The sequence below is a fragment of the Megalops cyprinoides genome, chromosome 2 (genome assembly GCF_013368585.1).
Source record: "Megalops cyprinoides isolate fMegCyp1 chromosome 2, fMegCyp1.pri, whole genome shotgun sequence".
NCBI lineage: Eukaryota > Metazoa > Chordata > Actinopteri > Elopiformes > Megalopidae > Megalops > Megalops cyprinoides.
This window is the reverse complement of record NC_050584.1, coordinates 10,933,596-10,961,200: the sequence shown is the minus strand read 5'-3', so window position 1 is coordinate 10,961,200 and position 27,605 is coordinate 10,933,596. Positions and strand designations below refer to the sequence as shown.

Sequence of the window (27,605 nt, the reverse complement as noted above, 5' to 3'; positions counted from 1 at the left end):
GCATTCCTGACTTTGTCATTTTTTGAAAGGAGAGTTTGTAATGACAAAAACGTCACAAGTGGGCGGACACACAGAAGTAATTTTATTAGTAAGTTTTAAGAAGAGATAAAGTGAATTACTGGAAATAATTAATAAATAATAATAAAATAATTAATAAAAAATAATTAATTTGTATACACTGGACAAGAAATGCCTCTCAGGTTAACATATATCAGCCTCAATATTAACTATTACTATGACTGCCTCAATATGAACTATTTCTATAACTTTAACTATAAGATAATATATTGTGATAAATCTGTCATATTTTCAATTGTGAGGTAAGTCATTTTTTGTGGTTTCCGGATATGTAAAAAGAGCAAGAAAGATTGTACGTGTGGAAACTCCTTATTGTCTGTAAATCACCTGGAGTAGTGATTGCAGTGGACCTGCCAGGAACAGAGATACTAGAATGCAGTTTGCACATAGCAATCCTGATGTAATCAACATGGAGGGTTTCGGGAAAGGATCCCACATGAACATGGCCCAGCGGCAGAGGACAGACAATCCATCAGGAGGAAACCCAGGGAGAAAAGGAGGCTGTGGAGGGGATCTAGCAGACTCCCGCTCTAATGAAAACAGACGTAATCTCTGGATGAGAGGGACACAGGAGACACGGCATCTTCCTCAGGAAACAGACCTCAATGGAGAGGTCACATCCAGGGGTCTCCACCTCCAAACCAAACCCCCTTCCTCGGGAAGTCCCGTGGTGGCTGAGTCACCAGGCCCACAAGGGAGCCCATCTCATTTCCCCCCTTAGCCCTCTGCTGCTTATCCAGTTTCATTCCCACAAAGCAAACCTGGCCTACATCAGAGGCCCATAAATGAGCTTAGATAAAGTGACTACCCTTTCTTTTTTATAGGAGTTTTAAAGAATCTCTGTTGAGTTAAAGAATCCTGAAGACCAAATAAAGTATGATCTTTTCTGCTCCAACACACTTGAAAGCATTGCCGTGGTCCAAAAAAAACTCTGTAGCCAAAAGTTTAAAAGGATGGTGATGGTACAGCTAAAATGTAGCTGTCTGCACTGTTGTTTACTGTTGATGCCAAAAATTCACTGTTTTGTGGTTACATTCCATGACCAATGCTAGCTTGTGCTGCCTTTTTGAACGCGTCTTTGTTCATCTTTATTCATTGACGAATTCCCCTGGCAAGGGCTGAGGTCCACGCTCTGCCTACCTTCACTCAGAGGGCTCCAGCCGCAGCGTTGCATTCTGGGAAATAGCTTGGCCATGAGTCACATCATAAAATCTAATTAGAGGCTGTCTGAAAGTTTGTCTCCCCAACAGGTTAAACTTATGTAAACTGTGCTCATACTGCAAGACATGTTTTTAACTGTTGATGTCTGTTTTGAGTCATCCTCATAAATATAGGAATCAGAAGACATTAATTTTATCTGTAGTGTTGAGTCACAAAATTACATACATTAAAATGTATGTTTCTACAGATTTTATTGATATATGTTTGATACATCCTTTAGGAACCAAAAACAAAGCAAATACGTATGCATCTAGCTAAGAATAATATGCCCATAAATCACCCAAACCCCATCCAAACTAATGTCTATACGCTAGTTGGTAATAAACCTAGACCTTTTATTTAGAAAACAGCGTTTGATTCATATATGAAATAAGGAATTGATTTGCTGTTGATTATTTTTTTCAGTTGACAAGAGCATAGCCTTATTAAAGCTTACTGAATGCAAATTATGACTGAAATTATGTGGGAATACCACAGGAATTCCACTTAAAAGTATGATAAGTGATACTGTATAAGAAATGATACTGTGTTGATGGATTATGCTCAGCCCTTGGCTGTAGGGATTCAAGGCTAGGCCTAACAGTGAGTTATGTGTAGCAGACAGAATGGTTTGTCTGCAGCTTCATGCAAAACTGTGCTAAATGCTCAGGACATTAAGAAACATACAAATTATATATTGAACTGTTTTACTATGTGTACGTACATGGCATTTATTCGTATTTTCAAAATTTGATTTGTTAACCATAACATATTGAGACTCATATGTGGAATTGAACCAGCAATCTTTTGTCCTGGGACTCCTGCTCCTTAACCACTATGATTCACTGTTGCCCTGGAGCACAGGTTTGTAGTAGTGAGTTCAGGTTGGTAGGTGCAGTACTGTGACATTGAAAACACGGAGGAATCAAGGAATGAGAACTGTGGCATTTCCCTGAGGTTTATGTATGGAAGTGATTCTGAAAGCTCACAGCTTTTCATAATTACCATTAGGGTGCATTTTTCACATGCCACAATCTTGTTAGATGCAATGATTGTGTTCTTGGTATTTACTGTGATTCGTTTTAGGCCCAAAATGAGCCTGATTTTGGGAAGGTGAGGTGGTTGAGGGGCGTTGCGGGGGAGGGTACAAAGTCACATGATCTGAGGTATTTTGCCATGCTGTAATTAAAGTCCAAGTGCTTTCCACCAGGACACATTAAATTATATGAGCTACACAGTATGGATTGGAACCATAGCAGCAAGACAGTTAAATCAGACATTGCTTTCGAAAAATGAATGCGTAAATAAATGGTATTTTTGGAGGACCGCCATGGCTACTTGCTCAGGGTAGATTTTTTCTTAGTATTGTAACCGTAGTGTAGTTTAAGATGTTTCTGCTTTTGATTTTGAATATCAGACATATCTTAGCCCTGTCTGAATGGGTTGAATTTATGTATTGAAGCAGCTGAAATTTATCCATGCTGTGATTACAGGGAGAAGCATGTGTTGTGTTGTGTTGTGTTGTGCTGTATTGTACCATTCCTTGCCACATTCATTTAATGCACTCCACCATCCAGAAATAATGCCGGTTAAATGGCCACTTTGCAGCTCTTGTTTTAACAGCACAGACATGCAAATCTGATTTTCTCCATGTGTGAGTGGCACTGAGGACTAGCAGATTTATAATGAGAGAAATATGGGTCTGAATTCCGTGAGCGAGGAACTGCAATTGGACTGAACCAGAAAAAATTCTAACTGCATAAATGGGCATATTCTCTTCTCTTAATGGTTTCTGCTCAGGAAAGAGACAATGACGTGATTTGATATCCTCAGTGATGCGTTGCTGTTCTCAGAAGAATCGTGTGTTCAGGACAACCAGCGCTGAACTTCAGGTATCGAGAGACGTTTACGTCCTTTGCATCGCTCCAAAATGCCAAACTCCCTGGCACTGTTGCTGTGGCACTGGGATTGAGAAATAGGATACAGTGCTCTGCTAATCTCGTTGTGTTCTAATCTGGAAAGCATTACACTTTTAATGCAGATGTGTTGATTACATTCAGCTTATGTCTGCAGATTAGTTCGAAGATCTGGGTAGAGCATTGCGCCGGCTGTATTCTCAACCTCTATCTTTCGCGGCGCATAACATGATACAGCCCAGCTGTTAAAATAAACATTACCCCGAGATCACAGCCGTCTTCATGGACCCGGCTAATCCTCCCGGCCTGACTCCTCTGTCTTGGAGTAGGTTTGAGGTTAGGGGAACAGGTTTATTTATTCTGCAGGATGTATGTAAAACAAGGGAATACCTGCCATTCCTTTCCCAACATGCACTCCTGGCTGAGACTGCTGCACTGCAGGCCTGCCTCAGACCCTCCAGAGAAGCGGTAACGACCCTTGGAAATCAATCAAAAAAACAACAGCAGTAACAGTAACCTCACCCTATCCCTTTTATATCTTTTGGCAACACAAAAAGCTTTCAGTGACACACAATTCTATTCCAAACCCAGATCTAATTTCCTGAGTAATTAGAAGGTGTGAGCTGATATAGAGGCGTTGGTGTGATGTTGTTACGCTTTCACGGCTTTGAGCTACGCTGGAATGTGTCGGGAGCGTTTCTGAAATGGCTCTTGGCTGTTGGTTCTTGTGTGCTGTCGTGCCTCATTACCTCCCCCCCACCCACAGGCCCCCTGTGTGTGTCAGTTTGTCTCTGTCTGTCTGCGCTTGAATGAAATAACTAAATATGTTATGGGCAGATTTGGATGAAATTGGGTGCAAAGATCTACCTGGGGACGTAAAATAAATAATTGTTTTTCAGGACTGATACATCGACCTTAAAGGCAGCAAAAGCATACAGTCGGCCACCTGCAAGTCAAGTTCATCACTTTTTATTTCATCATTTTCTGAATCATTTTAAAACGTACAGATCAGTACAAATTCCCTATTTAATTGACCAAACCAATCTTACTCTAAAAGAATTTGATTCATAAACCCTGACAAAGGTTGATGAGACATTAATAACCACTGAATAAACCTTAAATGACCCTTGTAATCAATAAGATATCATTGATGGTTAATTAAGAAACCACCAATTAAGGGTGGCTGCTTTCAGACGGCAATGCTGATTTCAGCATTCTGTTCGCAGTGATAATCGGAAATGGTCATAGTTTTCCAAAGGGTACATATTTTGTTATGCGGAAGAGGTTGACTAAAAACACGACAAAAATGATTGATTGATTAGAGTAATGAAAGGCAGGAAGGCAGCACTCATCGCCCTCAAATGAGCAAACCAGCTGACTCCTGCAGTTTGGAAAGAGTGGGATAGTTTTATGTAAGTTCCTCTGGGGACAGTCTTTGATTGCGATTAAGTTGATGAAATTTCATAACAAGGATAACAGTGGCGGGAATTAGGAACACAAGGAGACGTTAAACACACACGAAGCAAGCGCTCGCCGAGCTTCTGCAACCCCAGTCACCTGATACACTGGAATTATATCCGCCATTGGTCTGCGATGACATGAATTGGAATGCCAGAACGTGCTGCCTTTCAACTGTTTTGTTATTTGGCGTGCTAATTAAAAGTAAGCCGAGGCTGAAAAGAGTAGAGTTGCGACATGTAATTATTCCAGTGTTAACTTAAATGCTACATGTAAGTCTGTTGTCTAGCCTAAACTGATTCTGTTTTGAACTGCTGATCCGTGAACCCCTTGTCCTCATTAAATCACAAATACATCTGTTCCTTATTTCAGCTTCCTGTGCAAGTATTGCCTTTCTACTGTAGATGTTTTTTTTTTTTCTCTGCAATGTTTTTTTTTTAAATTTGCCAGTACTGCTGAAGGCCTCAGCACAGTTTTTTAATCTCTGGGCCAAATCAGTCTACCACAGTGGGTTTCACTCAAGTGATACCTGCAGTAAGCAGTTTAGGTAAAGAAAGCTGTTTAGTTGTATGTTAATCTCCTAACAGTAGAACAATCCAATCTGTTTAGCTGCCTTATAAATGAGTGCGCACGTGTGCCTCATATTTGCAGGATGTATACACACGTTTAACCTCTGTCTTCTCACACAGTCCTTCCCTTGATTGCTAATACCACTTGGCGTGAGGGGAGCACTTACAATGTGCCATCTAGACGTTTTTACTGGTTCAGCTCAGCAGTCGCGCGGACACTTACTATTTCAAAAACAACAGAGGAGCAAGAGGGCCGTACCCTGCTGGGACGAGGCCGCCGGTGCTGAAACGCGTTTGATTGAGCGTACTGTATAAAGCCTGCTGGCCTTCCGCGGTGCGAGATTGGCAGCTTGACCAAAGGCTGGTCGTAACATTCCAATTGCAGCTGCGTCTTTATTGCTTTAATCAGCCACTTCCCTGCACTCGCGACTGAGGGAAACAAAAAGGCTGGGGCCCGGCAGGTCAGTCAGCCCCGGGTTAAGAGCACACTAGGCCTGCAAGACGTATAGTAACGCTCTTTAGTGTGCTTACAGAAAGAGCTTCCCTGCTTCGTGTCTCGTGCTTGTCAGCTCCTCTGATCCTGCTCTAAGTGTCTGTAGCGCCGCTCAAGTGTTGTTTGACTTGTGGCAGTGTAATGATTTCTGCGTCCCGGGCTCGGCTGCGTTGGCGACGAGCAGCAATAGCCCGCGGAGCAGCAGTGCTGGTGCAGCTTCGCGGGACGGTTATCGTTTCCCTTAAAACAGCTTGGGCAGTGCTAAGAGTATCAGTCTTCCAATTTACTTTTGCAACCCTGAATATCTTTTTTGGGGGACTGTATGTGTTACCCTGTCTGTTCCGGAGCTCCCTCCTTTTAATAAATATGCTACTTTTTTACAACAGCAAGTGTAGTTTTTTCGATAATGTGTGCGGACACATTCTACTGCTCTTTGAATTGCTTTTATTATCTTTGCTGCTTCACATTTAAATGAATGAGGAATGCAAATGTACCAGAATGTCCACTTTAGTCTCATTCTGAAAGCACTGTTTTACAGATGGAGTAAATGTCTCTCTGGGGACTGCTACAGGAGCAAACTGCTGCCCAGATTCAATTTGACTCAACTACAGGTTACAAATTCAGTTTTCTCCTTAGGCCAGACACTAATGCTCTGTTCCTGCTTGTATTTCTGTAGTGTTGGTGTTGCAGTACTCGAAAAAAAAGCTGAATATCCTTTTTGCATTATTGTACTCTGTACTACATGGAAAACCTCATTTAGTAGGTAAGACATGTATTGTACTGCTGATTGTACATTAGAGTCACAAGTTTCCTTTTGTTACAAAGGGGGCCAAAGTATGTACTGCACTATTGTGCTGTATCTTTGCACTGAATTAAATGGAAGTAATGACAAATTTAAATATTTCATATGGTAAATCTTTTCAATCCAAAGGATCATCATTTACAGTATATTATAGGGATCACATCAGCAGGTTGGAGCATGATAAATAGCTCAGCATTTTCAACATAAATAAAGAAAAGTTAAGCAACTCACACCATTTAGTTCAAGCCGTTTCCTTTCTCTCTCCAGCTGTTAAAGCATTGTCTGATTAATCATTATTTACGTTTACAAATTTACATTTATTCATTTAGTAGACGCTTTTATCCAAAGCGACGTTCAAAAGTGCATATAGTAGGCAAACAGGCACAAGGGCAAGATGTGTACAGGTCATATAATGCAGATAGTGCTGAAGCTGAGCACAAGGTCAGTGTAGGGAGACAGAACTGATCTGATCTAAGGGTACATATATCTAATACAATCACTGGGACAATAAAGTACCGCTATATTACCTAGGCAAAAACGTGCTACAAATACAAGGTCGGAGATAGTGCTACAAGTACAAGCCAAGAATCATAGATTTACAAGGGTTAAGTGGCAAGGGTGTCAGTCCAGTTAGAGTCTGAAGAGGTACAGTGTATACCTATCATTATATATATCTATACCACTATCATTATAATGGTAGTGCACAAAAAACGTTGCTGGAAAATCTGAGAATTTTGCTCACCATGAGAAGAAGTGATGGTCAGTTTTTTTTGGCATTGTTTATCTGATCAGACTTTTCCAATGGTTTGTTTGCTCCCGCCGGATCAGGCCTGAGTGTTCCCAAGTTGGACGTATGGGAAATGATGGCTCCCTGACAGCAGCGTAGGAGAAGCAGCTTTTAATCTGTGGGATTCTGTCCTGGTGACTTTCCCACTGGTTCAGTGATGCCCTTGCTCCACAAAAGCAGGGCCTTCATCATGTGCCCATCTCTGATTCCTCTCGCTGGCATGTCCTGTGCTGTACCGATTCCAAAAAAAAAAAATTGGGCAAACAAAAACAAAAGGGGTGAAAGCTGGACGTGGAAAAAGAAGAAGGCCCTGTCACATCATCATATTCCCCAGTGATGGAGCCATGGTGCAGTGAACTTGTTTGGTCTGAATCTGGGCAGATATGATGTGTGTTCCTTCAAGATCCAAACATTTACAGGAAAATACTGCCCGCAGTCAAATCTCACTTGCCTGCTCTGCAGCATTAGTGCATATCCCAGTAATTTACAGTACCCACCTTCCTATTAGGAGCAGACAGGCAGGTTAATCTGCATGCTGCGAGAGGCTCTTAGCTGGAATTTTTCTGCCAAGAAAATCTGTGGGAGTTGTCTTGTAGGTTTCAGACCCCTGTCGTGAATATGTCACTACAGTAACATGTTCGTGTAATTGAACCAGGATGCAGTTGACAAGTGTGATGTTGACATGTTAGATTTTGCACTTATGCTGTGATAGATGGGTTTCTTGTAAGGTGTACACGCACGCTTACATATCCAGTCACAATTTCTTGCAAACATGGCAAGGAATCTACAGAAATCATACCTGTAAATCTCATCCTTTGTGTTGTTATTTGTCCTCCAGGCCACACGGGGCGCCTGCTGAAATCGCTGTGTTTCACCAGTATGACCTTCCTGCTGCTGCACATCATCTATCAGATCACCGTCAACAGCCTGCTGGCAGGGAACACCATCGAGCCCAATTTCAACTGTGAGTACAGAGGCTGACTGACTAACTCCCTGTCAGTTTCTTTCAGTCTGATGCATGCCAATGCAGTCTTTGGAAAACACAAAACCACCAGCACAAACAGATTCAATTGCAATGCGCTTTGTCCTTAATCCGAGTGCCAAATTTAAGCAGTTGCTGCTTTTTCTTCCACAACGTTCTGAATTCAGCAATTACTGAAACAAACAAAAAATGATGTGCAAAAAAAAAAGAGAAAAAGAAAACACTTGCTTACATTTGTCACTCAGACCTCACTGTGGTTTAATTGAACCTGGGTCATAGATAATAGAAACCAGGGAAGGGCAATTGAAGTGCTGGAGAATCAAATGTGGAGTTAACATTTATTTACCAACTGATATACCCCTGAGGTGGGCTCCAGTCTAAACAATGACTTAGGGGTAACAAGTAAAAAATTAAACAACAAAACCCAACACGCCCCACTGACATAAACAAGTAGACAACATGGCATCAACTGATGGTGATGGAGCTGTTAGCTGTTTACCTTGTTAATGGCAGACCATTAATCTAAGTCTCAAAATGCCTTTAAAATGTTTTGAAATGATTGATTGATTAAGAGGCATGCCACACAGGGCTGTTTACTTGTTTGTACCCGTTGTTGATATATTTGATGTGGAATAGCATTTTGTGGGAAAAACAATTATAGCATCTTCAGGTTTTCGTAGTGTGTAACCATTATACACCATTATGGGACACTCAATGCTGGTACAGGAGGGCAGCAGATCAGTAGGATTTCCAGCTTTCTTTAAAGCACTAACGCTTTCTGAGCTTTTGAGGGATGCTAAATTGGCTCAATCAAGACAGTCATTACTTACGTCAACTGGTTAGTGCCTGGCTTGTTGGAATGAAAGCAGGCACACGCTGTAGCCTTCCAGACATGGGGTTGAGTTGCCCTGATTTTTGCGGTTCATGTACTAAGCTTAATTGTTATGACAGTGGAAAATGTATTAAATGGTCTACAGAGCTTAAATATGAACTGAGCGAGATTAGGCCTCAGAAGAAAAAATGTTAGCATTCCGTTGTTCCTGCTCATTAAGTTTTGTAAAAATGCAGCTGTCTGATGGCACATTGCATATGGGTATTGGTACCCAAGGTCACTCTGCACGTCGAATGAGGCCACCCGTGACATGAGGGGTTGAGTGTGCTGCCGAGCAAAACTGGTCTCCTTCCCAGGCGAGCCAGCTAGCGGGCCGATACACTCGTAAGACTCCAAGCAGCGACGAACCGCAACATCTGCAGTCAAGATGGTGATAAACACACAACCAAGGGGAAGAGCAGCGCTGGCCAGCAGTGCATTCACCACAAGAATATGGAGCTTTTGGCCCGTGTCTCACATGTGCAGACCAAGAGCCTATGCCAGGCATGCTGTCATTCTCATTCCATCAACTGAATCACACTAGCTGTGTATCTTCTCCTGGGTCCCTCGTTTCCATGTAGACCCCTGCAGATCCAAAGTTTGACTGGCTAACCTCACCGCTCCAGCAGCGGTGTTTGCGATTGTTGACAATAAATCTCTCAGGCTGCGGAGAAGGAAGAGGAATTGCTTCCCAAAGCCTTGCAAAAGAAAACAGAAGTTTTTTGCTGCGTTTTTGGAGTGTGTAAATAGTTGGCTTCCGTAAGCTAATGAAATCCAGTATCAAACTATAAAACTCCAACTTGTCTAGACAGGGCAAAGTTGTGATGGTATAATATTTCCTGCACCACACTTTAAGCAGCAAGAATTAATTGCTAGTTTTATAACGTAGGAATGCTTCTCACCTCATTCATGATCAGTTCCCAAGTACTGATAAAAAGTGCAGTGCCAACCTACTCAGTCAAAGCGAAAAGCTCCTGCACTTTCTTAATGATTTACAGGCACAGACAATAGAAGAAAGCAATAAAGGGGCAAACTTTAAGTTCTCTTGGGTTTGATAGAAAAAGTTATAAAGAAATATAATTCCTGAAATTCCATTCAAGCCCAAAATCCTGCCAGATGTCTTGGGGCACATGGTGTATCCTGGTGTTCCTTACAACGGAGTTCTCATTTAAGTAGGTTTGATTGAGCTGTTAATTGCGTAATCGCTAAATGTGTATAAATAGTTGTCCTTTGAATAAATCTGGGTCATCTGTCTCATTTAAGATTAACTAGTTGTTCAGTTATTTGTTGTAACCCCTGTTTAACAATGAATTACTTTACTGTCAGTAAAGAGGAATACCTCCTGTATTTCCTATGGAGCTTGAGTGAATAGAAATAACTTACAGAAACATATTTGATTGTATCCTTCCATTATGACAAACACTCTTCCTTTCAGTAATAAGGCACTTGCAGTACATGCTTATAAAAGGATGTCAAATTCAGATCGTTGTTCAAGCAACAGTTCAATCAACGCTACAGCTAGTAGTAGAGAGCTTAATGGGATGCAAACCAACATAGTTCTGGCTAGCAGTAGGGTTGGGAAGCACTAGGCTAGGACTCTCAGTTATACGTAAATGTCTTAAAGGATTGGACTGCAGTTTGATGATAAAGCTGAGTATTTTGAGTGGTATTTTCACAGTTATGATGATGACATCTAACTCTGGTTCTGGATCCTTTGGCAATACTATATTCCTGATGTAAGCAGGCTGAAGCAGTTGTAAACCTTTAGGATGAGTCTGAGATGTTGTTTCTGGCCTACAGAGCCTTGTTCAGGGCTCCCCATACATCTCTTTGATCAGGAGACAGCCCAGGTCACTTTGTTTTGAGGGCCCTGCTCTGGTTTCCAGAGCAACAGCTGGAGCACATGAAGGGCAGATGTGAAGGGTAGTGTGTGTTTTACTGTGTCACGCCCTATGGCATGCATGCCCACATTTTGACCCCTGACCTTCTCTGCAGTTCTTCCTGAAGTCCGGTTCTTCCCGACCCCTGATTCACTCTCACCCTTCTTCCCAAGCTTCCCCTGATGTCCAGAATTTAGCCTTTTCTGACCCCTTCAACATTTGTCCTTAATTTTGGCTCATATTAAATTAAATTCAAGGGTTACCTCACAAACATAATTTGGTGAGTTCAGCTATCACCAACATTGTTTAAAAAACTGTATTTAAAAAGTAGCTTTTGCATTAATATTTAGGTCAATGTTAAAGAGGGTCTAGTCTCTTTTTAGCATTGCCACATTTTTGTCATAAATTGCAAATAATTGATGTAGTGTCAGTGTACATGATGCATTTTTGTTATATTTATTACGTTACATGTTATGTTTCAATTTATTATTCAATATTAATTGTTTAATGCAGCAATGGTTAAGCTTGTAAAAAAAAAAAATAAAAAACAATGGAAACAACAGCATTTACACACCTGACAGATTTACAGGGGAATCAGAGAAGGAATACTTAAAGTAATAAAGAATAATACAGAATAATAAATGCTTTACTACAGAATGCCTTCCATACTGAGTATTACAGAATAAACCATTCCAGAGGGGAGGTGCAGTTACTGTAAACTTACTAGACTCGGCAATGCACGTGTAAAGATACCATGGTTGTTCAAAACAATTTACACCTGATTTCATTCTTATCTCCCAAATTGATCTTTCTAGTCCTTGGATGCTTGGTAGTACGCTATGGAGTTTCTGGAAAGTTCAAAATAGGCGGAGATAACTGACTGCATACCATCTGGAGCGTAACTGCTAAATTTGTCCTGTTGTCACACTGGAAGGTGCCCCCTTTCTACTTGTCCTTGGTTCCTTTGTCCCTTTCATCCTGTTATTTATTAAAGGTCCAGCCACAGTATACCTTTGTCATGTAAGGCTGGCAACCATTTCAGTACACACAGGTCTATTAGGAATACATTCGTTTTCAAATGTGTATTTACAATTTTCTGAAAACGTCATGTTAATTTAAAGTTCCTGTTAGACATAATAAGCTATAATTGCATGGCTAACTGTATGGTTTTTCATTGGTTATTTAAAAATAGCAAAAGAAGGAAAGCATGACACAGCATCTGCATCCTCTGATAATGACACAGTTTGATAAGTTATTCCCCATTGGACATGGTCTGTATATTGTTACATTCCTGTATTCCTGTCTTCATTGAACATTGAACATGATATAAAATTACATAAGCCTTGCTGATACTTGTTTTTAGCTCAATGAATTTGGAATGCCTTGTGTCAAATGAAGTTTGAAACATAGTATGTTCATTGTCTGCGAGATTCTGCATTTGTCAGTGGAGTGGTTCACTTCATACCTCATCATTTTACCCTCTTTCTGATAATTTTGCCTCAGGAAACCAAAGTCAAACAACAAACCCTCTTCACACGCAGAAGGTTTATTAGATTGTCTGACATTCAGCGCTCAACATTCAACATTTCCTTTGTTTCTGTTATCTACCACAGCCAAATAAGCCATCTGAGGTTGGAACATGGATTTTTCGCTTCGCACTGGAGGCATTGTCTGCAGTTGAACTGTGAGGGTTATGGAATACCCAGACACTAATATTTCTATGCATTCTGTAATGATTCATAAGCTGAGTTCTGCCTGGCTTACTCAATTCATCTCTCGGTTCACTGCTTTGTGCTGACATTTTTAAACTGCGTCTCGCTGCAACATAGGAAATCAGGGCTGCGCCAAAAATGACATCTCCCTCCAAGGCTGTTGGCAGGAAATAAATTTGACGCTGTTAAAATGTGCTCACTGCAAACCTGTGAGCAAAGGGAAGGGCAAGCTAACATGGCTCTGAATACAACTGGACTTTCTGTAGTGGCAAGTCGGGGGAAGTACAGAGATGTACGGTGATGAAAAACGATTCCCTCGGTTGAGAGAAAGTGTCTGGGAGCCCAAGAGCAGGATCGGCATTATATGCTATGGGTGTCAAAACAGTCAGTGAAAACCTGGTTTGAAATGACCCCCTTGGGGTGTTTGTATATACTTCATAAGGAAGTGAAAATGTCAATAAATCTTCAGTAATTTCTATAAGCGCGTTGATGTTCTTGCTTCCAGGTTCCTGAATAGCGCAGCAGACTCAAATAATTACCATTGTCTTTTTCATTTGCATATTAAGTACAGTATTTCAAATGATTCGTTATTTAACACATAACAAATTTAACAAATAATATGTGATTCTGAACAACAACATTACCATTGCACTTCGCTTGACTCTTGAGGTCTCTGTAATGTTGAGTTATTGTCTGCATTGTGTTAAGATTAGAACATACAATATGATACAGGTTCTAATAAGATATAGGATCGTACATGGTGAGACCGTACTTCAGATTAACAGTTTAGATCCTGTTGTGCGAAGTGCTTTTGGGAAATGATAATTGCTGTTGCAAGCACCTGCAAGCTGTGAATCACATCCTGTGTTGGGTTTTGAGAGCCAATTTGATGAGAAAAGCTGGTGAGAACAAATTAAAAAAATTACTGCCCAACAGCACTTTCCAGCAGCTATTTCTTTGAAAAAGGAAGCAGATAAGCTGCTCTTATAGATGTTATTGTTATTAGTCTTTGATACATTGCTGTTCCTCTCTCACCCAGATTTTAAATAATAATCATTTGTTGTCTGCTGTTATGTGTATTTACAGAGGCCAGAAAAATGGCGTTACATATGACGATACACTTAAAACTCGCCAGCAACAATAGAAAAAGTCAAAATGTGAATTAATGCTCTCGGTCAACAGCTACGTTTCTATGATAAGAATCACCTTCCTCAGGATACACAACCCAGTTCAGTCTAAAAATACATCACACTAACTTCATTTTTAACCGCTTGCTCATGACTGTTGGTGTTTGCCACAGTGATCCTAGAGATAGCCATTATATTCAAATTTTCACCACTGAAACACAATGGAATGTGATCAATCATAACTGAAGATGGAAACATTTCAAGTTGTAATTGTTTCTGCATTAAATTTGATGGTTTATTAGAGGACAAAGTACATGTACTGTACAAAACCTCAAACATAATGCTAGGTTTAGGCTGAAAGGAGAAGCAGTCATTTGTCCTCAGAATTAATTTGCTGCTGCAGTTTATAGAAAAGAGATCACTACTGCATCAGCAACTACACCAGAAAAGGAATTTTACTGTCATAAATATGCAGTTTATACACCTGCTTGTGTGCACAGCTTTGATTCATTTTGGTCAAAAAAAAGTGCCTGACCAAATATTTTACTATTTACTATGTCAGGATGCTTTACTGTTCTGACTCAGTATGTCCGCTTTTGAAGAAGCCATGCACTTGAAAAGGTTAGTGTAAAATCTGAAATATAGTCCAATGTCCATCTACCTGTGAAAGGCTATGTGTATGGTATGCAGGTCTTCCCATGTATCATCCTAGAAACACATTGTGCAAGAAGCACAGAAACAGGAAACCTAGGAAAACAGTGCGATATGACTCTTGGTGTGATATGTGCAGTGCTGTATATTGATACAGTATGATGTGTTGCTATTATATTTAGCCTACCAGTTCACTTTCTTGACGCACATCATTTCCCTGTTGTTAAAAAGACTAGAAAAAGCTATAAAAATCTGTAGAAATGATGTGCAATCATTCCAGTAATAGACTTTTTATGTAAATTTATTTTTATAAGAATAACCTTTAACTAAACTGCTCTCTGTAGTCGTTACTGGAGTGTGGAGGTTTTTGCCACTGGGTTCTGTTACATGGGCTTTAGTGTTGTTCTGTAAAAGTTTGAGCTTTGTGTCTGGCCTCCTGTGTTTTCTGTGGTCCTCCACACATTTAAAATAACTTAGTCCCAGCCATAGGAAAACAGGGTGTTCTGTTAATGTTATGGTAGTTCCGGAATTGTTTTTCTTCCATTTTAGACAGCTTTTGCCACAGGTGGTTCTGCGAAAATAAATTGAAAATCGTGAAAACAGAAGTCAGAACTAATGTTTTGATTTTCAGTGATGGATTTATTAGCCAGGCAAACAAAATTTTCTCTTGAGTAAGGGAGTTTACTGATGCTGTCTTCTCATGTCTGCTCTAAAACTAGTAGCAGAGTAGAAACTTTTTAGTTTGGAGAAAATTTTCACTTAATGTGTTCTGTTTGTATTTTTGTCAGTTTTTCTTTCACTCTGTTTAATTCATTTGCAATTTGATTCACTATGCCTGGGAAATGCATCCATGAAAATGGGGAAACATATGCTGGAAAGAAAGAATATGACATGACAGAAAATGTGCTGACATGATCCTTAATAAATGGCATAATCCAAAAGTGAAAAGCCACAGTGATAAAAAACTAGAAGAAATTAAGCAGTATTGTCTGCTTTTGGACACAAGCTTCTATGTTTTCATTCCTGTTTGGAAGAAACAATGCTCTATGATGTATACTGTGAATTATTGTTGTTAAAGGTTTGTAGATGTTGGTCTGACTTTTCAGTGTTTACCTGGTTCCTGGCATAAAAACTATATAGTAGTGGTAACATTTAAACAATATCAGAGGTTTGGAATGTACCTTATCACACATGAAACCCTCAGTGACTGCAAAGAATGGTTCCTGTTTGGAATACAAATGTGTAAAGGTCTTATTCGATGATAATAATAGTTGTCAGTCAGGTTTACACCACTGTCAATAGCCTTTTTCTTTTGTTTTCATTGTGTAACGTCTGTTTATCGTTTCGGTGTCTTGTGAGTTGATTTCCTGTTCTCGACATTGTGTTTCCTTCCTTCCACGCACAAACCCATTGTGTGCGCATGACGCTGAATACAGCTGCTCAGTGCTGCCTTTCCCGCACAACCGAGCGTCTGGGACAGATCCAGCACTCTGGTCGCGGCGGTGGAGGTGAGGGTACGGAGAGAAAGAGAGGATGCAGATGCAGTCCTTGCAGAACGGGTGCACCTGGCCTGACTGAGACATGTGGCAGTGTCTGTGTCATGACAGAATTCTCATGTCGCTTGCTCTCTGTAGATTTATGTGCGGATAAAACGACAGTCACAATCACACAAGGACTATTATATTTAGGAACAGCGCTGTACATTTCCTCTGTTCATATTCTCACTCAAACAAAAAAAGAACAGCTTGGCAAGAGAAAGGTCGTGGTGGAACACCTTGACAGATGTGTTGGAACATTTCACAACTGTTTCTTGGCAGGGCCTCACCTTTTCGTGAAACTGTACCACAGCATGCACATAAAGCCTTAAGGCCACAACAAATACCAACAGCCACTGTGATTTGAGTTTGGGTGTTTTTTTCATTGTATAGACAAGTCATAATAGTGTCTCCTACAGCTTTACAAGCCCATTAAATACCCCACAGTTGAACGAGGGGCTTAATGGAGTATTTTCTTGTCAATGTCATGAGAAAATGCTATAAATGTGGCATTATACTAGGATAGCTCCACAAATACATCTGACTGAAAGATAGATTCTAGATTAGGATCACCTCTCAAATCAGTGAGCTTTCAAATGCATTAGCATTACTTGAGTACACAGAGTTGTCCTCAAATGAACACAGATGTGTTTCATTTCTGTTCAATGTATACTGTGGCTTAACAACTTAGAGCAATCAAAGTAATTTGGCAAACGGTAATGAGCAAAGAGGAAGCCATCGACTGGGATAGGATGTAGGGAAAAAGTTTTCTTCAAAACGATTCTGCAGGAAGCGACTCTTTTCAATCTCAAACAGGAAGTATGAGAGAGAAGGGCTCCTGTTTTGTGTAAGACAAGACTGCACGTTCACTTTTGTCTTTATTGGGCAATCATCAGTCACAAAGGTAAAAATTTGTCACCTGAGGGCAAAGAGATTCCTCTCACCAGACTAGAGCTGCAGTGTCATTTTTAGGGTCTGCATATATTATGATATAGCTTAGATCTCATGGTGTAGATTTTCTGGTTGCTTAATGAGCTCTGTCCTCACAAATGGACCAGGTGTCTGATTGTGCAGACTCATTCTCTCAGCTCCGCTGACTACAGTCCTCCATGTAATTGGGCCTCCCGCTTTGAGCCATCTCTCTCATCACCAGAGGACCGCGAGCAGATGCCTCTGCTTCCACAACTGAGCCACCCACCGCTCCTTAAAAAAACGTTTAATTCGTCCCCCTCACTCTCCCCTTGGAGAGGGTACCGGCTTCCACCGAACCGTTCCCATGTGTTTTGCTAATAAGGAGTGTGGCCAAGAAAAATCACCCCTTTAATTTGAGGCCTTCGAATCCTCGAGTAAGTCGGTGAGGAAAAACATTTGAAAGTACAGAGACAAGCAGATATTTCACTCCACAGAGCACGTCCCTTTCCACAGGGGCTCTCTTGGCCTGCAGTCTAAGGCCGCGGGGTGCATGTTTCAGCCCAGGTGGACCTCGTACCCCAACCCTCTTTGTTATTCTTATCTAAAAGTTCTCTTTTTTCCTTGGTAATGGAAATAGTTTCAAGAAAAAAAGAATTCAGATTTCTTCTCTATTGCAAAAATATACTGCTTCTTGAAATATCAAGTGTTTTGCTTCCATCTTTTTGTGATTTTTCACAGTTTCAGAAGTCTGAAGTGCCACTTGAAGCCTTTTAGTTTAACAATGATGCGTTTTCACTAAACTGTGGCATAATTTAACATTTTAACGCACAAGAACATTTTTCCATCAGACCAGAGTACATTTACTGAAACTAGAAATCTAAGCATACAAGTCTAAGCAAACACAAGTGCTTGCTCAAGCACTGGATTCTTGGACATGACTTGTGCTTGCACATGACTCAGTTTGTTGGAGGGTTCAAGTCAGAAAGACATCTAAATTAAGCTTTGTCAGATGTTGTTCAGTCTCTTCAATAAATCTGGCTAGGGGATTTTTCACCAAGACAGTAATTATATTTCTTTCAAGTTTTGCTTTTAAGTTAAGGCTGGAATTCAGTCCTGCCACATTGTGTTTGGTCCTTAATTTACACATTTAACCAAGTTGTACTTTTTCTCAGAGAATAATGGTTATGTTCAATGACTATAGTGCTTGTAATGTTATGTAAGCACCGAGACCTGCTTGCCTTGTACTCAGAGTTAATGACAGACTCGCTAAGCTTGTCCTCACAGTTAAAGACAAACAGTACGACTGAACAAGCTGTAGGACTGAACCGGCTCCTTCATTACCCAAAAACTGTAGTTTGGACTTTCTGTCAACAATAACACCAAATTGGCGGAAGTGAGGCAGAGGGAAGAGTAAAAGGGAGGGAGAGGGCAGAAAGAGAGGCATCATACGTTCGGGATATGGAATTGAAGGATGTGCCCTGGTTTGAAAGAAAATTAGATGAACGGACGGGAAAGCAGGTATTCCTCCTGTTTATTAGCATGGAAGAGATATGTGGGTGGGAACAAGATGCAGCAGAGGGTCAGCATGGGTAACTATAAACAAAAACATGAAAGGGACAACCAAGATTTTCTTCAAGTAGAAAAAGTTTTCTGGTAGTGCACTCCGCAAAAGGGCAGAAGTGAGACTGGGGGGGTGGGAAACCAGACGTTTGAATTACCCAACTTCATCCGGTCCAAACTGACCCTTCAGGGCAAGTAAAACAGACACTGGTCCCTCATTATTTCACATAAACAGACACACACATGCATGCGCGTGCGCACACACACACACAGATACACTTTAAAGAGCTACTATGTGTACTACCAGAAATGCCTGAGATGAGTGTTTTACAATACCTTGAGTTAAAGTGAGTTTCAACAGTTTTTACCACGTTTGGACCTCTGTAGATTGTCTTGACTAGTAATACATGTTGTTATTCAAGGCTGTTATTACCTACAAATACATATTATTCTACTGTGATTGGGTGCAGTGGCAACCAATCTGTGGCAGATCTGCTAGGTATGTTTCCATAACCAGTAATATCATTACTGATTATCTGACTTGTAAGGGGAAGTTACATACTTTTTAGAGACTAAATACTGGTTATTCAGTGAATTCTTTTTCTTGTCTTCTCTTTCCATTTTCAAGAACCATTTTCATTTACTGAATGTATGCATACATTATACTGGGTATTCAGCTCTGTGATGTCAGTATTAGAAGAACCCATTAAGATGAGTGCAGTTATTCCGCTATGTAGTTTCTCATTTTCATTACATAAGCTCTGTTATATGAGTAATTTGAAAATGTGTATGGCTCTTCGTGCAGGCATTGAAGTTCACTAGGGGCTATGCTGATCATAAGGTGTGCGTTGCTAGAGTTCTCTTTTACTCTCAGATTTAGCTATTTGAGGAATGATGATCAGGAGGATCAATGAGAAAGGAATGATGATCAAAATCTGATACAGAGAATAGAATTTGCTCAACATCAGAGAACAGCATATTTGGAAAGCAACAACTTCCTTCCATAGTATGAACGTATGATATCTGTTGCCGCTGCTACAATTGAGTTGATGCTGTGGACCGCCCCTTAGACCGCCCCTTAGTACGGCAATTCAACCCCCAACTGCTCATCTGGCAAAGGATGGGCGAATTGGTTCGTTATCAGGTTAAATGCTGGAGTGACGCCGAGGTGGGGTTATGTTTGGCTTGGCAGCGAAACAGAGCTCAAAGCAGGCGAGGAGGGTTTCCCTGAAGGGGGACATAATACTCGGAAGCGTGCTTGTAAACATCAAAGGGAACGTCAGGAACAGGGGTACTGTCGGACACCATGAAATAAACGTGTAGGTGGACAGCCCATTTTATTTTTAAATGCACGCTTGACCCAATGTATGTCAAAGAGGAAAACGGCGAGGAATGCAAGCGGCGATTGTTTGCTAAAATTTGCCAATGCCAGGCGTGGATACAAAGTAATGTTGGGGAGGAGGCCCCTGGGACCTTCAGAAAAGGTGCATTGCCACTCCTGGGACCAGAGGGGACTGAGGAAGTGGAAAGGCTGGAAGGAACCTGGCTGTGCATGTAGTGACTGTGCCAAGCCAGGCTGTATTTTTAGTAATTTAACATTTATGGTACGTCAGAGTTACGGAAGTGGGTTCTTGAACAGCCCTCGTCTCTGGTATGAGATGTTGACATTTTGTGGAGAGGTTTGAATTTCTCAAAGGGGCGCGATTAATCTGATTAAGTCTTTAGAAAGGTGTAGTCTCTTAATGTAAATCTTTTGGAAGAGGTTCTGCAAGCTGAAAAAGTAGTCTTGACACATTAGAAATGCTCCCGTGTATATGGAGTTTGTGAGTTTCGTATTTTTATTTTTGTTCTAAATGAGGTATATGGATTGTATGATTTGTTACAATTTAAAATGTGTGACTGAATTCCAGTCAGGGGTGAAAAATTTTAAGGTGATTCAGTGCTATTGCACAAACATGTCATCTGTGAAATAATAATTTCTCTCTTGTTTTGAATGATGAGAATCCTTTACTTCCCAAAATGAACTGTAGCACAAGCAGAGAAGTAATGCACACATTGTGCACACCTGTGATAAATTGCAGATGCAGCATATGTTTCCTATTAGGTTTATGTAAACTGAAATCATCTCTGTGGGAGGTTATTAAAATCTGAATCGTTCTTGTCTGGTTCACAGGTTCAGCCTGGGAGAAATCGATACGACAGCTTGGCTTTGAGAGGTAAGAGAGTGCTTTACTAAACATGTCTGACTATGGGCCTTTCCGGTGTGTCTCCTGACCCGCTTAATGCAGTTTCTCAACTTTATGAATAGTGTCAGTTCAACCCAGCTAGATGGTATCACGTGATGCACTGAAGGAAACACATGTGACAATAGTTCACTTGGAATTCTCTGTGTTTTTTTTTTTAAATGGACCCGTCGTCCCCATGAAACAATCAGATATTACCTATTATTTGGAGAGGTACTAAATTATGATTTAAAAGCTCAGCTGTGGAACACAGAAACAGCATACAAAAACAGTGTTTCTTCAAAGTAGTTAACACCTGCAGCATATTTTCAGGTGCATATTTCTTCGGTTCTAGGCTGAAAGCACTTTTACAGTAGTTTGATAGCCAATTGAACTACTTCCATGAGTCCATGAGTTACTTTTCAGGGGCAGTCTACAAGTACTGTAACATGATGCAAAAACAGATATTGGCAGGCTGCAAGAGAGAGGGAAATATTATGACAAAGTTGCAGATTGGTTTCTTTTCAAGATCAGTAAATAAACTACAAAATCTAAACTTGGACTTTGATAAACCAAGCATAAGGGAGTACCCCCTACTTCAAATCAATAGCGATACAATTGCCATTTCCTTTAACTGGCATTTAACAAGTTTAATCTAATCTAATTGCACTTGAACTTAATTTCAAATTTTCTTGCCTATAAAAAGTCTCTAAGTATTTGAAAATGAACCCCAGGGAACTGTTTAGTTGGAAACATCAAGCAGATACCAAATAATGGTATTTATGAGACAGATTTATTAATGCCTGGTAAGTTATTCCAACAATTTCCTCCGGGTTTTAAGTTCTCATTTCTCACAGAACAAAGCTTCCAGGCCTTTTACAGAATTTATGACACTCAAGTGATTAAAGTCTTACACAAAAGGCAAACTCAGCACCATCTCCAACTATAGTTGCTTATTGTTGTACAGTGTGAAAACCCTGTATTGTTAACATAATGTCACCTTATGCCACCTGTCCAACTGTACAGCTGTGTTATCAGGTAACAATACTTTCTCATACTCTGTCACTGTGATATTTAACTTTTGTTTACAGATATGAGCAAGTGGAGATTGTAATAATAATTAATAATTTAATTCCTGCTGTTATCAAAAATGTTATATGCCTGAATTATGGCTTTAGTTTAGCCCCAGTACATTATAAAGGTACCAATAATAAAAATGATGAGGTTGTTTAATTGCAGACATTAATTATGTAGATAAATACTACTCACCACTCACTAATAACGAAGCTGTCTCATGTCTGTTGACATTAGAATAAGGAAAACAGAATCGCCTCAGCAGTAATGAGTGGGACTAGTTATTTGTCTTGAAAAGCACTTGCCGGAGGCACAGAGAGCAGAACTGAGGCAAGTTTAGGAGAACACATCCAGCTAGCGTTCAGGAAAGAATGCTGCACTTGCATGACCCGCCGAGAGAACAGAGCGGGTACTCTGTGCATGCTGACAGAAAGACCTGCCACAGTTGTCAAAATGTACAGAGAAGAGAAGCGGCGAGGTGAGTCCAGGGCCAGAATTTCGTAAAAATGAGCATGGCAGGCTTTGTAGCCCTGTAAATTTAAATTGAGCAAATTTAACGCACTACATCAGGCTAATACCTACCTCCTCTTTTTCCTCTACATACAATACATTGTGCAGCCTGTATCTCATTCCCAACTGCTTCCAAGGTGCCGCATGAGCCTGAGAGCGATACAGCACAGTGCCACAGGTCACAAGACATGCAGCCAGGACGTCCATGCGACACCAGTCGGTTGTGTCACTGTGACCTTACTGCCAGCCCAAAAGTGAGGAGGGTTTTGGCATTTTATTGTTACTGCAGGAAAATGGATTTGATTATGACTGAACTGTCTGTCTGACAGTCTGCAAGTCTGTCTGCCATGGGTTTTTACCGTGAGACTTGTGTTCTTTGTAAGTAAGAACATTCAGTCACTGTTCATCTTTCAGTCATCAGAGCACTGATGAGCGTGAACGGTCCCTTATGGAAAATGACACATATTTTCAATTCAAAAATCAGAGTTATAATTCGAGAGTATTTGACAGCATTGAAAGGCTTTTCGGCAGGAGAATGTCCATCTGAACATTTACAATAACATTAAGTGAGCTTTGCATTGTGTCATGCCATAATATTTATAATCACATCTATTCTATCATAGTAATTTCTGCCATTGTAATTTCTAATACACATAAACAAACCGCATTTGATATTACATCATGTGACGGTGTTCAGGTTTTTATAGTAAATTTGAATGCAGTTTGTGTGAGCGCAGCGTTCCTGGGCTTGGTGTTCTTAAGCAGTCTCAGGGCCACACTGGAACTCTGGGAGTCAGGGGACTGACTGATGAATCTCTGTCTGGCAGCAAGCTCTATGGGACTCGCTGAGTGATGTTTGTTACTTACACTAAGGCTCTGAGTGTCAGCTGACTTAATGAGCCCCCTGCTCTGACTGACAGACCTTGTATGAGTGTCTGAGGGAGGGAGGGAACTGTGATAGACACAAGCACCTTAACGCAAATTGTAGGTTGCAAATATTATCCCTCCCTGGGGCTTGGGACACCAAAGTGTGTCGACACAAACGATCTACCCTACCTTAAGACAGGCTTTATTACTGGTTTTATTCTGAAACAGTAAGGTTTCGAGTGCATTTCAGTGCATTTATACATACCATAAATAGTAAATAGCTCCTAACAGAAATGGGAGAGCACCATAGAGAATCTGTACTGCAAGTGAGTCAGGCTTGACTTTCAACAGGGCGTTTCACTGAGCTCTTCATTGGGTGAAGCCCCATTTTCAACACCTGCAGGTCTGATGCATTCCAGCCTGATTTTCTCTTCAGGGCATCTGCAACAGACGCCTGTAATTTACCTGGCTCTGCCTTGTCACACTTTGTCTGGAGCTAAACCACGTAGCCTCAGGCTGCTGGGAGATAACCATGAGCACACAGTCATTTACAAGCATGACTCTGCACCATTACCAAAAAGCACTGTCAAAAAAAGACTGGCAAATAGCTGGGCAGGCACAAGGAAATATTGTTTTATGCATTCCTGAAAAAATGCTCATTTTAATATAAAATTGTGTTAGGGAATTGAAAACAGCACCAAATGTCGTTTAAAAATCAAGCCTGTTCATAGGATTGGACATCAAGGATATGTTTTGTGTCACAGGAGTGACCGGGACACAAACGCGGACCACGCGATCATCAGGTTAAGGGTGTTTATTAAAACGGCAGGCAGAAGGACAGTCAGAGACAGGCAGGGTTCAAAACACAGAGCAGCAGTCCGGGGAATCGGGGCAGACAGGGTCAGGTACCAGGCAGGCGAGAAATCAGGCAGTCGAGTCCAGGCGGCAGACAGAATCGTTGTCAGGATGTGGGCAGGAAAGGCAAAAACAGCGAACACGGAAACCAAACAACGGCGGGGACGAAACAGGTCAAAACACTGAAACGAACTAGCAACAAGACAGAGACACGCAGGGAAGATATAGGGCTGGGGTGACGAGGAGATGGGATGCAGGTGGGCAGGTGGGCAGAGACCAGGCGGGGAGCGGGGCGGGGCTGGAACACAGGGAAAACAAAAAGCACATGGGCAGGGAAAAACAAAACACCACAGCTAAGGGGACGGAGCCCTGACAGTTTTGAGTATTTAATGAAGGATTTTGACCTCTTGGTACACCGTGGTTCTGTGTGGCCAAGCAAAGAGTGTTATTTTAAACTCCGGTGGTTTCTTGCTTTAAACTGAAAAATATAACATGGGGCTCTGTACTCAAAGTATAATTTTGTTAAATCGTACTCTCTGAGTGTATTTATTTCTTCATTTATGTCCACATTCATACAGAAAATGAATGCTTAAGGATATATAGATATTCAGCATGCCCTCCTTTATTTTTGTACATTTAAATACACCTTCGAAGCACTCTTCTGATTGAAACTGACCATTGAAATTGGTTCTTAATTTGATTTGTGAATTTGACCAATTCCTTGTTTTCTGTGGAAGCCAAATACCCCATACTTGTTGCTGTAGGTATGTTAAGTTTTAGATGGGTTCCCTGGAGAAACACATCTGTGTACCCAGAATAGATGCCTGGGAATGAGGATTATCACATGTTCCGATTGAGCAATATACCACACATAAAAATTTATGGCCCAAGGGATTTACTATCATTCATGTCTGCTGGGGAGAAATTATGTTTTATTTTCTTATTTGGTGGACCCTGACCTTGGTCTCCATTGCAAGTGCTACAGAAACAATACTTGCATTCATTTCCTTTCTCATGAAGATAAGGCCATGATCATTGTCAGAATCTGCTATTTGTGTGTGCAAAAGTTAAACTAGGCCTTTGTGCGCATTGGCTTATTTCAGTACATTGTCAGCCCAAGGGCCAGAGTGATTTCCTCCTTGTCATATCAGCATTCCCCCTATTGTTCTCGAAGACTGTAGCACATTGTCAAAAACCATCAACTCCTGTGTCTTAAATAAGATATTTTACCCCCTTTTTAGGTTGGGCTAGATTCATAAAAAGCATAACGTCTGCCAGTGTTTTTTATTTTTTCAACAGCATTTGCAGGAAGACTGTGACTTTTGGTGATGAATTTCAGAAATAAGTTTTAGCATTTGTAAAATTAAAAAAAAACATGAAAAACTAATTGTATTGTATCCCAGTTACTTGTATTTTGAGGGGAGTATTTCTACACTTTATTGAAAAGTTTGTATGATTTATCTTGGAAAATATGTCAGTATCTTGGACACAGTACTTAGAAAAATTATTTGATCGCAGTCATTTAACAGGATTTTTATGTCATTTATATTGTTCTCTGTTATGAGCACTGGAAATTCCTCCCAAAGCATTGCTGAGATTCCAGTTTAGATATCAATTAGGATGCACCTTGACATTATGCTTAGCCAAAAGAATAAGTAGTAAAAAAGGCTTTTAATAAGGATTTCCTTTCTTGACATTTACTTGACTACTCTGGAGACTTCATTTTCTCCCTAAGAATGGAACGGAAGATTCTTGTAATACATTTTCACTGAGTGTTGCTCTGCTGTGTAAATTGTTTAGAACTGCCCATTTGATTGAAGTTGTAATATTTATTTATTGATGCAGCGGCCTCTTGTAATTTCCTTCAGCAGAGGACATAGGGTAGTGTTTCTTAAACTTTTTCAATCACCCTGTGGTTGCTCAGATGTCATGACCAGAATACAGTAAGAATGACCAAAATGTCAATACTTTAACATTTGAAATATTAATAGATTTTATATACTGTACTGTTGAGTACAGGAGCCTTAGAACATGCCACATGATGTGTACTGACAATAAATTGTTGAAAAGACGCAAAGCAGAAGTGGACACCTATGTACTTCTACTCATCCTCGAGACACAAGGTTGAGACAGAATCCATGAAGATCATTAAATCATGACAGACAAAAGCTTCCAACAGAAGTTAATATGTTTAGAAATGTCAAGACTAGTCCTGATGGTCATGTGGTATAATATTGTGTAGTATAAACTTTTTACACAGTTTAATTTATTCGTTTCTGTTCTGCAGTGGAGATTCCATCCCCGTGTGACTTGTCAGCTGTGATTAACTTCTTACACCGAACTAGGATGTTGGTTCCGAGGGTTCAGATCCAGGCCACAATGCTGTCGCAACCCTTTGAAGTCCAGATGCGCAAAACCAGAGCTTCAACCTACTGTTTGAACCATTGTCTACTGCTTTTGGCCAAGAACAGCATGTGCATTTTTTAGCATGAATTCAGAAACTGGCTTCCTATCCAGCTATACTTGGCCGAATTGGAGAAAAACAAACAAGATTTATATTAGTTGCCTTTAATTCGACACACGGGCCATTTCAGACTGCTGGCTGCCTCATAGTTCACGGCACAGGCAGAATGAGGTCCGTACGGTGACCCCGTGTCTCATAGCATGAGATGCCAGACTCCTGAAAGCTCCACCGCCACTTAATATGCTAATTGCACATGTGTTTTCTATTTAACTTGGGGTTACACAAAATTAATATCTGTTACCTTTTCTCAAATCAGTGATTAAATCCAGGTCATTAAAACACAGGGGGAGAATATGATAGGTGCGCGGCTTGTGGGCAGTGTTATGTGAGGTCTGAATCGTGGCACTGTGTTGCGTGTTGGTCTTGGCGGAGCTGCTTCGGACTGGCTGCGGACCCCGCCCCACCCGCCCGGGCCGCCTGCTGTGTCTAGCTGTTGGGGGCGCCGCGCCAACCTGCTTTTGCTGTACAAATGATTAGGGTGTAATTGGTGCCTGCGTGGCCCTGAGAACACTTATTGATGTGTAATGACCCGATGAGTACATATTTTTGGGGGGATTAATAACAGGGGGATGGAGATTCTGTGTGCTTCAGTTGATATCATGTGACCTATCCCCATTCCTTCTATTGACTCCCAATGTAAGGGCTCAGGCAGGGACTCAGTCACAGACCAAGAGAGCTTCAGGTTGCAGGTGGGATTATAAATGACGGCAGGAAAGTTGCAAAACAAAAGCAGGCAGGGTCGAAAAACCAGAAGGCAGTCCGTGGACAAAAACAGGGTCGAATAACAGAAGCAGGCAGGATCAGGAACCAGGCAGGCAAACGATCAGGCAAAGGGACAAAACGGCAGGCAGAAAACGAAGACGAAGGGCAGGCAGAGTCAGGCACGGAGAATATGGAAATCCAAAAAATTGCGGGAACGAAACAGGTACAAAAACGCTGAGACGAACTGGCAAACAAGACAGGAACAAGCAGGGTAGAAATAGGGCTGGGCTGATGAAGAGATGAGATGCAGGTGGGCAG

At 40.9% G+C, this 27,605-nt stretch overlaps 1 protein-coding gene across 1 annotated transcript in view; it reads left to right on the top strand.

Moving 5' to 3' along the window:
- Positions 1-27,605, top strand: part of LOC118795663 (piezo-type mechanosensitive ion channel component 2-like) — a 123,261-nt gene that overhangs the window by 29,473 nt on the left and 66,183 nt on the right. Inside the window, exons 3-4 of the mRNA XM_036554310.1 lie at positions 8,142-8,267; positions 20,707-20,749. Of these exons, the coding sequence (XP_036410203.1) occupies positions 8,142-8,267; positions 20,707-20,749 (169 nt within the window). The remainder of the gene's footprint in view (positions 1-8,141; positions 8,268-20,706; positions 20,750-27,605) is intronic.